This window comes from Panonychus citri, unplaced genomic scaffold, assembly GCF_014898815.1.
Source record: "Panonychus citri isolate SS breed McGregor unplaced genomic scaffold, ASM1489881v1 Contig00138, whole genome shotgun sequence".
NCBI classification, from domain to species: Eukaryota; Metazoa; Arthropoda; class Arachnida; order Trombidiformes; family Tetranychidae; genus Panonychus; species Panonychus citri.
Window position 1 is genome coordinate 1939170 of NW_026515543.1, and position 11699 is coordinate 1950868.

An 11699-nucleotide genomic window follows, 5' to 3' on the forward strand; every position below is an offset into this window, starting at 1 on the left:
TCTCTCTCTCTTAACCAAAACATCAGAGGATGAGAATGGTGATTAACTAAACATAGGAAGAGGAATCAATGTTTATGATTGTTAATCAATCAACAATCACGAGAAACAGATAAATAAAGAGACAGAAACAATAATCTTTATGTTGTAATTATTTTCCAGCAGAAAAGATTATAAATCAAAGAGTAGAAATTGCTTTTCGAAACAATCAACAAGATATAACATAATTGAAAACTAATTGTTGACTAATTAAAAACACCACCATACTGATAAAACTTCGAGCAATACCATACATCACATTTAATTACTTCAAATTAAATTCGCAACAATTTAATTAACATTGAAGTTCGACCAAAGGCAATTACTATAAGGTCCCTAATTCTGTACAAACGTGTGAAACGTGGTGAAAATTTATGATTAAATTAATTGAAAATTGTGAATAATTAAACATTAATTAAATTTATTTATATAATAATTCAAATTACTTATGTTCCAAGGATCATTTTGTGACCAAGATTGACGAAATTGGATAAAAATCGTTGACGATAACAATAAAAATAAAAATACCATTAGAAAAGGTAATATAAATAACCGTTAACTAAAAACACTTTGATCTTTCCGTAACGGAAATTAATTACATGGATTAAAATAACGGAAATCACCATAGAGATTTCAAAATTCCTTGAATGGTATAAAAACCATTAAAATTTTTTGAATCATTCACTTGATTAAAAGTATCTCTAATAACAACTTCTTATTATTTCTATCTTTTACTTGTGCCTATATTAACAGTTACCTCAACAGTAAAATGGAGAAACACGTGGAATTATTATTTAACATTGATCCTTCTCAAATACAATCTCATTTAAATGGTGTTTCGAAGGAAGAATCAAAAATAATAATTCAAGTTTATCGACTATTAATGAATGATTCGAGTTTCAAAAAGAAACATGGTGTTGGTGTAAGACGAACGAAACAACTACAATTACTACAAGAGCCAATCAACCAATTTGTTATGCAGGAAATGGAAGAACAACCAATAAATCAAGGTGATGAATTAAATAATAATGGTGAACCTTCAATTCCGATTGATGATGAAGCAGAAGAGGAAGAAACGGCTGAGCTATCAGGTGCTGGAAAAATAATAATGAATATCAACAAAAGAGAAGCAGAGGAAGCCCTTCATGAACTAAAAAGACGAAGACTCTTACAAAAAGTACCAAAAACTTGGATCAAATGGTCATCTACTAAAGTCTCACCAATTGCGCTAATTACTCATAAACAAATCAGTGTTGAAAATCTTTATAAAATGATATATGAAGCGATGGAAAATGGGAAGATGCCAGTTTACAAAGAGGTTTCCTTTTTCAAGAATGATAATTGTGTTAAGATTCGAGCTCAAAACCTGGAGAAACTCTTAACAATAACAATAATAATTGAACAATTATTTGATGGAATTGAGATCCGAAAATTTCAACCGAAAGCTCCAAAAATTAGACTCGTTGGTTCGAAATCTTTTGATGAAGATGAAAACTCTATTCTTGAAAAAATCTTCAAATTCAACAGCTACATGAATGAGACAAATACTCATTTTCCGCTTCAGAAAACCAAAAGTAACCAAAAAAGAGATTTATTACTTGTTATTACACCGGCAGTAAGATCCCAACTACAGGTTGAAAATGGAATAATATCTCTTGGACCTCGAATAATAAGAGCCGTTGACCACTTTGATGTACTTTATTGTAATAGATGTCACAGTCTCAATCATTGGAAAAGCTCATGTAACTCACAAGATATTTGCCGAAACTGTGCTGAGCCTCATAGTGAAAAATTCTGTGAAAATCGTTCATTCAGTAAATGCGCTTCTTGTGGTGTGGAAGGTCATAAACCTGGAACAATGGACTGTCCAGCGTTTTTGAAAAAACTTGAAATTGAGACCGGAAAAACTGCATTCGATTACCAATACCTCATGAAATGAATCTTATTATTATTACCAGTTTCCTTTTTCATTTCTTTTTCATTTCTTTTTCATTTATTTTTCAATTCTTTTTCATTTCTTTTTCCATTTTTTCCGTTAAAAAAAACAAAAATTTTGATTAATTAATAATGAATCTCTCACATTTAATAATAATAAGATAATATTGTATCTTGAAAAGTAATTTTTTTTTTTGAAAACAATAATAAAGATTACATTTGATTAAATGAAAACTGATTAATGAAGAACAGCTAAAATAGCTGATTAGATGAACTGTTACAAATATAATAGATTGGATAGAAACATTTTATATCGGTGATGATTGAATTTTGATTGAATTTGATTGAATTTGATTGAATCTTGAATGAATTTTGATTGAATTTGATTGAATATTGTTTGAATTATAATTGACTCAGGGAATAAGCTCTTAATAGAATTGAATCTTTAAGCAGAATCAACATTATTATTATTATTATTTGAATAATATCCTCGATTAGGATGAGCTCCAAGAATAGTTAATCGTAAATCATTTCGTGGATTAGAATAACTATTATTTTTAGTTAACAAATTCAAATCTCCATGTTCCGGACAATCTTGAACAAAATCAATCAATTTATCAAACTGATAAATTGACATATGGCTAACAAATAACAACTCAATCTGATTAGCGTCCAAATTAAACTCATCAGCTAATTGCTTCATGGCGTCAACACAGCTAATATTAACAGGAAATTCAGATGAATGAAAGCCATTGATTGATCGAAACTTAATAATAATTTTATCGTTATTATTATCACCATGTTGAACGGGAATGATTGGAACTCGTAATTGATTAACAGAACTGACTTGAAGCTTTAAATTTCGCAATGATTGTTGTACCCATGGTTGCTCGGGAATAACCACTCCATCATTATTATTATTTAAAGCTCTTGGTCGCACAACTGAACTTTCACCACGAATACATTGAATAATATGATCCAAATAACCTTGAATATTAAATCGTCGTGGACAATGAAGACAGGTAATAATAACCTTATTGAATTCCATCCGTTCAAATCCTGAAGGCTTTCTAAAATAAGGATGATTAAAATCAATGGTACAATTAGGATAAAAAACACAACTGGTCTCCTTATTTCCCCGACGATTAACACGCTGATACATCAAGCTATTAACACGAGTAGGTACACAAGAACCACAGAAAAAGCGTTGACAAAAAGTTTGATTATATCCTCCATCATGAACGAGAGGTTTAACGGCCAAATTGTCACAAATTCCACAAATTAAGAGATCCAAATGATCGGTCCCACTAACCTGTTCACGTTTAATAACAGAAACCATAATTATTATTTATTATTATTAATTTTTTTTGTCAGAAAATCAAGAAACTAACAATATGAAACAAATCAACTAATAGCTTATTTTAAATAATAATAAAAAAGCGCTTTGTCTGAAAAATTAATTCAAAAAGCAATAGATGGCGCAAGTATCAACTTTTTATCAGAAGTTCTGATAAAATCACATCATGATAAAAATCATACAATTCAATGTTAATAAATCTTATCAAATAACAAAACAAATGATAGATAATAATAAGTTAAATCTATCAACAATCTCAGTGATAAATGAACCTAATAACCGATTTCTATATGAAGAAATTAATAATAACAATCTACTTACAAATGGTAGAACAACAATCTCATTCTCGTCTGACTTAAATGTGATTAAAGTTATTAGATCGATTCCGGATACAGTTATTATTACTTTCAAATTAAATAATAATAAGTTCAAATTTTTTGGAATATACATTCCCAACAAGTGCTTCAACCGATGGATCCAACTTAATCAATTCGTTGATCATATTCCAACAATAGTTTGTGGAGACTCCAATTACAATTATTCACCATGGTCACCGAAAAAATCTACAAAAAGAATTGAAATTGACAATTTTATAATTAATAATAATTTTAAAAGTGTTTTTGATCCATCGTCTAAACCAACTTATAATACAAATAATTGTAATTCATGGATTGATATTATTCTTTATAAAAATGTATCAATATTACACCAAGAAATAGTATCAATCAACAACAACGATCATAATATGTTGAAAGCTACTATTATGATCAACTTTGTTAATGAAAACTTACCACGTAAATTGATGATTAGAAACTGGAAATTTAAACTTCTTCCGATGGACAATCGACCACTGGATAAGCATCACCATCTCATTAAAAATTGTCGTAATATATTATTATTTCCAAATAAGAACGGAATATGGCAAAGTGGATCAAGAAAATCAATCTACAATAAACAAAATAGAATCAAAAGAAGACAGAAAGAGAAATTAAATTTAAAGAAATTGGAAAATGTTAAAACGTAATATTTTAACAAATAATAACCTGATGATGAATGAATTTAACATTGATGACCAATATAAACAATCCATTGAAGAAAACTTAACAAAATTCACTACAAACCGACCAATATTCAGCAGCAATTCAACTAGAATAAGATTTGATGGAATAACAAAATATGAAAGATTATTATTGGAAAAAACAATAAAAGGCAGCTCCTTGGATGCGGACGATTTCAATCAACAATCATGGAAAATTTTCTGGGAAAAAAATAAAGATAAAATTATTAAAGTAATAGATGAAATATTCAGATGGGGAGAAATACCCGAGGTGATTAGAATATTTGGAGTTGGCCTTGTACAGAAACCAGATAATTGCTCTGTTCGGATCGTCAAATCACCTAATTATTTGCTCAAATTGATTGATCAAATACTATCAAATCGACTTCAATCAATTCTTCACCTACTCATCGAAAAAGATACTCAATATGCGTATACAAGAAACAAATCAAGACAACAATTATTATTTGATCTTCAATTTAATCACCAAATTAAAGACAAAATAATAATATCGATTGATATGTCGAAAGCATTTGATGTTGTGAATCTGTCAGAAGCTCTTGGAAAAATAAATCAATTAGATCCTCAGTTATCAATGATGCTAAAAGGAATATCAGAGAAACGTTGGTTGAGATGGAACTGGAATAAGAAAATCTACTGGAAAAAAGAGGAAGGTGCAACACCCCAAGGAAGTTCAAGTGGACCTCTGATGTTTATTATTGCGGCAAATTCTGTAATAAAAACAATAAGAGAGAAATCAATTAATATAATTGGATATGCAGATGACATGTATATTATTATTAAAGAGGGAGAAAACATAGACCAAATACTTAATATTGTGTTGTTAGAATTCGCAAAAATTAATCTAACAATAAACAATAATAAAACTAAAATATACAATATGAAAGCGAATCTAAACTTGGAGATTCTTGGCTTCACTGTTTCTTCCAAATTCAACACTTCAATAATAGAGCAACGAATTCACAATCTCACAATTAAAGCACTTAACAAATGCAACCAAGCAATTGGACAACTAAAATACCTCAATCAAACTCACGCTCAAATGATAATAAATAGTATTATCATCTCAACCCTATTGAACATTGGATTTGAATGGTTATATAAAGATAACTGGTTACAATTAGGTAACAAAATTCAAAAAATAATAAGTTCAAAAACATCTAAATTTTTTAAACTTAAAAGAGCAAGTAGATGGTCACTAAAACTAGCCTATTCAACTACAACAGTAATTGAAATACAACTAAATTGGTTCATGGATTGGGACATTGAAAATAATAACTGTAAATCATGGTGTGGAAAATTCAATGGAGAAAAAATCAACTTAATTCCTAAATCACATTTTGGTTACCATCGATGGATATTCCAGAATTCATTAATAAATTGTAAATGTAAATTTCCAATAATAACAATTGACTACAAGAATGGTAAAATACAATTAGAAATAGAAGAAAGGAAAATAATATTGGAAATTGGTCGACAAAGATCAATTAATACATTTAAACTCAAAGCAATTTTTCTTATTATTAAACTCTCTAATAATAACAACATTAGACACATACCTATGGATACATCACTTTGGAAAACCATCTTCTCCTCCTCACCCACCTCTGTTGATCTAACAGCCATCATCTTTAAATTTCATCATAATGAAAACAAATTCTGTGTTCGTGAATGGCAAATAGGAAGAATCCAAGAGGAAGGAACAACAATACCAATTCCATGGATCACAAGACTGGAGAAAAATCACCTAATTAAATCAAAAATAAAAGAAATAATAATTAAAATGAGGAAAGAGGAGAGCAGTTGTCCAGATCTGATAGTTAACCCACGGATGTCAACAAAAAGATTTTATTATTCACCAATAATGTCAATTACCTGGTTCAGATTACTCACAACCATTAAATATTTTCACTGTTGCGGAAAAGTACAAAATATATTGAAACACTGTTTGGAAGAAAGAGATCACTCAGAGGCCTTATTGGAGATGGAGGTGAACTGGTCATGGAACCTAGAAGATGATTCAAGAATAAAACCAGCGGAAAAATGAAATATTTATTATTATTAATAGAAAAAATAATTCAATTCCAAAATAACATTGTAGAAAGTAACATGATAATATTGTAAACAATTGATGGCTGCGAAGCCTGGGGGGTAGTTTTTAAACTACTCAATAACAAAGCAACGACTTTGTTATTCAGTGTACTTCATAGTCACTAATAAAACGTGTTTACATCTGTAAAGATTTTGTTGATTTTGTTTGATTGTGATTAACCAATTTACTGTATTGAATATTTAAGATTATTAATTGTTTTCTCCACAATCAATTAATTGGCCATTCCGGGTAACTTCCGACCTTCCATCGATCAATTTGTTTCAAAGTGTCAACAAAGATAAAGTGTTAAAGGTGAGAAGCTTTTTTTCATTCATCATCCATCAATCAATGAATTCTGTGTTGATTGTAATCTAATTAGTTTAGTAAATTGGAATTCTTTTTCTCTAATTATATTCTTTTTAATTGTTTTCTCTGGTTCTATTAGAATGTTCCAATTACCTGAAGGATCCAGTTCATCTCCATACCAAGAGAGAAACGCTCGCAAGGATACAACCAACAATATTATCTTATTTGCTTTGATGATTGCGATTATCAAAGCTACTCCTCATTTAATCAAAAGATTCAATGATTAAGTTTTTTTTTCTGTTCCCAACAATCAATTAATTGTCCCTCATCATGTAAACACCTTTGTAGATAATAGAAAATGATTTAGTTTAACTAATGTCATTTGGTTAAACATACAAAACGGTTTGTGTTGATTATTTGTTTTCCAGTTTTCCCATTGATTAGTTTCTGGTTTTATTCAATTAGGAAGGAGTAACAAGATTAATTAATTGAAATTTAGGAAACAATTGAAATTAAACACATTTCAAATAAGATTAATTTTATTTTAAATTTTCTAATACAATTTTTAACCTGTTTACATGCGATTTCCAATTGATTTTGTAATTTTTTTCTTCACTCACTCTCTCTCTCTTCCAACGCTTTAACGTTTAATTATTAAGGTTGATGTAATTCTGTTGTCATTGACAATTGATGAACAATTTAAATTTAACACTTGATAAAAGGGATTTGATCAAAATTGGTCATGAAGTAATTCACACAATTGATGTGAAACGGTGTCCTTGCTTGATCTAATTGTCAGACGGAACATCTGAGCTTTTATACTTGGTTCAAACCTCAATAGAACACCAACTTGTAGAGCTCTTGAATGTACGATACCGGCACAAACGAAATTGGTATCATTTGGATCAATTTTTTCCAATAATTGTAATCCAAAGCCAATTAGTTTACTTTTGATCACTTCGATGTCAATTGGAAACTTGGCTTTAAATATTTTCTGGGCTTCCGTTTGAGGACTAGAGAGGATAAAGATTTGGAGAAACAAAAAAAAAGTTAATCAAAACACGACAAATCATTTGTTATTATTATAAACTTACTTTTCAAGTTTTTTCCATCTTGCAAAGAAATCAGCAGCACCCATTACAGTGGGTTCGAAAAACTTATTAATTGTCAAAGGGATCAAAAGGTCAAATCTTTGCTGTTGACCTGCATAAGTGAATTGAACAATCAATGCTGGTCTTTCTTTGAAATCCTCAACACATTCAATGTTCAATGCTTGATGAACCTGAGCTCCAGCTTCAATAACAGACTCAACAGGTTTCACTTGGATATTGAGAGCTGAGAAAATAAAAAGAGAGAGAGAAATATAAAAATCAATTTGATTTGAGAGAAAAAATCTCATGAGAAAAGGAAAAGATGAAAGAAAAATAATATTTACCTCGAGATAAATCACCGGGTGTTGTGATATTGGGAAGAAAATTTTGGAAATGATAACTTGTCTTGTTTCCATAATAGATGGAGATTCTACCAAGATTTTGTTTATATTCTGCTTTTACACCAATCTGAATAATATCGTTCTCGAAAAGGATTCCATTGTGTTTACAGACTAATTTTCTACATCCTTCTTCATTGGAGACAACAATTGAATTTGATCCAGTTGTTGGTGCATTATTATCAAGTGACCCAATCTCAGCTGGTGGATCATTGAATGAATCAAACACATCAACTAATAGATTACTGCTGGTGGTCCGATTACGATTTTGTGATCCAACCATTGAGGGTGTTGATGAATTTAAGCCAAGTAAATCTGTTGATCCATTAGTTCGGGCACTGCCATTCATTTCGGACATTATATTATTTGACATGGTTTTGTGTTCCTTGGGTGTACCAGTGGTTATACTTTCACTCATACCGGGTTTCTTTTTCTTGAGTATTGCTAGAATTGAGGATTCTCTTTCGGTAAATGGTGGCATCTCTTCAAGAACCGTGGCAAGAACTGCATTGGTAACAATTTGACTTAATTGAAGATATTCAACAGTTCGTTGTTGAAGCTCAGCATCAGCGCTTCGTATATTACTATCTTGTTTCAATACTGATTGTATTTCATTACGTATCTCGGGGAAAAGGTTGATAAATTTAATGTAAGAGGTTAGAAGAAGAGCTCGAGTTGGTACCGAGCATAAATGATATTTAGAATGTAACAATTCAAATTGAATCATTGGACTTGATCTTTGATCACCAGCAATGAGATTACCAAATTCACCAAGAATATAACCAGAAACTTTAACCATATTCTCATGACAAGCTGGTGCTTGAAGAGCCTCGAAAACAGTTTTAGCAGCATAACCTTGCACATCCTCACGGTTAATTACAATTTGAATTACACGATACCAAACCTCTTCGCTAACATAATCACCGGCAATACGAATCAAATTAAGGATAACATCAACATACCAAGTATAATCTGAGGCATATTTTTCTGCGAGTATGGCAACTTTGAGAACCATTTCCTCTCTAATGGAATAATCTGCAGTCTCAAGATAAGAAAGCATCTCGGCGACAATTTCCTCTGCATTGGTTTTGTCACACATCGCATAGAGAAGATCAACCGCTCTCTGTCTAACACTTACATCTCTTTCAGTTTTAAGAGCATTGATAACAGTGTCTTGGTGTTTTTTAACTGCATCATGAGAAAATTCAGAGGTTGCAAGGAGACACATACTTTCCAAAGCTAAATACCTTAAATTTGTTTCTCGATGTTGAAGGAATGTACCCAATTGGTTACAAGCGCGTACTAAAAGGTTTGCCTCACTATCCATGTGAATAATAAGACTTATGGCTTCAAATAGAACGGCATTTTTAGCATTGGAATGTTGCACTTTCTTAGATTTGGGTGGTTCCTGTGCTTTATTCAAGATTGTCTCTAGACACTCATTCAATCGACCTCTAACCCCTGGATCATCTGGAGGTGGATAATTTTGAAGGAGACGGAGCAACTTAACTGAAAGCCATGGAGCTGGCACAAAGTAGTAAGTATAATCTTGAAGATCGGTATATGAGGCTGTTACAACTCGACTTAAACGGGAAACAGCCAATGAGACACAGTTTTTATACTCATCGGGATTCTTTTTGACAAGATTCTCAATTAAGCTAACGGAAGCAGTTACAACACCCATATGTTGATCATTGAGAAGATGAATTATTCTTGATGTCCATTCACCACTTGGTGATATGTCCGGCATTGTTCGGTATAAACGAAGAAGACAAAGAGCAGCACTTTGCTTGACAACATCAATTGTCTCTCCAGAAACTAGAAGCTTTGGTATTTCATTTCCAAACGTTTCGGCCATTTCTCGACTACCAATATTGGCGATACATTGAAGTGCAAGGTTTACATGAACAGGATTACGAGAGGAAAGATCATTCTTGATTGACTGAATGATCAATTTCATCAATTCGTTGTTTGCATTCATAAGAACTGATATAAATAAATAGCCCTGTGATAAGATTAGAAAGATAAAGACAGAAAGAGAGAGAGAGAAGCAAAATTGAAAACAAGATTAAGTGGTGTAAAAAAGTAGAAATAGCATTAAGAGGGGAGTATCTGGAAAGATGATGATGATAAAATATGACAAAACAATTGGCTTACAATTTGTTTCTCGGAGTATTTATTAGAACTTAATAAGTTAACTGCCTCCATGTGTCCAAAGTCTATGTCATGTCCAAGGAGGAAAATAAACAATAACTTGCAGACATATTTCTTTTTCTGGTAGCCATCAAGAGTCCGATCTCCCTTAAATTTATTACGGATATTTGCTAATTCCTTGTTTATTCTTTTGATTTCCGCCTCTTTACTCTTACCTAGAACAATAGAAAAGGGCAAGGTTAAGAAAGAAAGAAAACAAGAAAGAGAAAGAGAAAGATACCAAAAGAAAGGAGAAAATAGAGAAGATAAAAAAGGTAAGAGTTAGAAAGGTGATAAAAGGTTACACAATAGGTAAGAAAGATTCAAAATTACACATCAAACACTTACAATTTCTAATGTCCGTGATGAAGACTGCAAGTCCTCTCATCCCATCACCACGTACCGGTGCCATAGTTGATAATGATGATGATGATGCTGATGATGATGGAATGTAGTAAAGAAAAAAACAATCAAATTGACAACCTTAGGTCACAAAACTATAAAATTAAAAAGAAGAGAAGAGAAAAAAGAAAAAAAATTAAAGACAATCAGAGAAATTGAAGCAAAAAATTGGACAATTTATTCATTTAGAATTAAACATCCAGTGTCCAATCAATCTAACCTTTATTGTGAGGTGTAAACAACAATTAAATTAAACTAAATTAACGCCCACTGATCATGATGATTAAAAAACAACAAGAAGAGATTAAAACCAAAAAGAAAGACAATTTTCACCGACAGAGAGAAAAAAAGAAACAGACAGAAAGAGAAAGAAAGAGAAAAATCTTCAAAGCGTCAAACTCAAAGAGTAGAGAATCGATGCTCACATGCGCAGGTGGAACAAAACTTTGGCGGTAAAAACGAATTTCAATTGATTCTAATTATCGAATTAATTTTTTCTGATCATATTAATATTATTCCAATGATTTCAATCAGTTCCGATCGATTTTGTTGGGAGGATGAAATTTAAATTTCTCTAATCAGATAGTGAAATTGAACAACTTACCCTTTGATTGTCCGATTATGATGATCAGGTGATCATTTTAATAATCAACTAATTGTAGATTCACAATCAATATTAATCATTAATTGTTTACATTTAGTTTTTGTTGTTTCATAGTGGCGAGGGTTTAACAATCACAATTAAAAGTGATTCTTTTACACTGAAAGTCAAGTTGATTTACCTTTTTGTTTTTTTCTGTTCTTATTTTTT

General features: G+C 31.0%; 2 protein-coding genes and 1 long non-coding RNA gene across 3 annotated transcripts; 1 reads left to right on the top strand and 2 right to left on the bottom strand.

Annotated features, from left to right (window-relative positions):
• Positions 1-2332: 2332 nt before the first annotated feature.
• On the bottom strand, positions 2333-6418 carry LOC128393011 (uncharacterized). Its single transcript, XM_053353112.1, has 6 exons — positions 6282-6418; positions 5966-6153; positions 4372-5116; positions 4120-4273; positions 3650-3891; positions 2333-3283 (listed from the first exon to the last, which is right to left on the bottom strand). Exons 5-6 carry the CDS (start codon positions 3776-3778, stop codon positions 2417-2419), a joined length of 996 nt encoding a protein of 331 aa, XP_053209087.1. The 5' UTR covers positions 3779-3891; positions 4120-4273; positions 4372-5116; positions 5966-6153; positions 6282-6418; the 3' UTR covers positions 2333-2416.
• A 225-nt stretch (positions 6419-6643) lies between these two features.
• LOC128393012 (uncharacterized) lies at positions 6644-7204 on the top strand. Its single transcript, XR_008326067.1, has 2 exons — positions 6644-6810; positions 6944-7204. It is a non-coding gene; the product is annotated as an uncharacterized LOC128393012 (long non-coding RNA).
• A 112-nt stretch (positions 7205-7316) lies between these two features.
• On the bottom strand, positions 7317-11264 carry LOC128393010 (AP-2 complex subunit alpha-like). Its single transcript, XM_053353111.1, has 6 exons — positions 11109-11264; positions 10835-10983; positions 10451-10662; positions 8240-10298; positions 7899-8139; positions 7317-7817 (listed from the first exon to the last, which is right to left on the bottom strand). The coding sequence occupies exons 2-6, from the start codon at positions 10896-10898 to the stop codon at positions 7535-7537; spliced, it is 2859 nt and encodes a 952-aa protein (XP_053209086.1). The 5' UTR covers positions 10899-10983; positions 11109-11264; the 3' UTR covers positions 7317-7534.
• Positions 11265-11699: the final 435 nt, after the last annotated feature.

Bases quoted from the DNA above. Each gene is read 5' to 3' on its own strand.
- LOC128393011 (XM_053353112.1), bottom strand. From the start codon at position 3,778: ATGTATATTCCAAAAAATTTGAACTTATTATTATTTAATTTGAAAGTA. The intron at 3,284-3,649 runs GTAAGTAGATTG...AAACGTGAACAG, and splicing joins AGATTGTTGTTCTACCATTT to GTTAGTGGGACCGATCATTT.
- LOC128393010 (XM_053353111.1), bottom strand. From the start codon at position 10,898: ATGGCACCGGTACGTGGTGATGGGATGAGAGGACTTGCAGTCTTCATC. The intron at 8,140-8,239 runs GTAAATATTATT...TTATTTTCTCAG, and splicing joins ACCCGGTGATTTATCTCGAG to CTCTCAATATCCAAGTGAAA. The intron at 7,818-7,898 runs GTAAGTTTATAA...TATCCTCTCTAG, and splicing joins AGATGGAAAAAACTTGAAAA to TCCTCAAACGGAAGCCCAGA.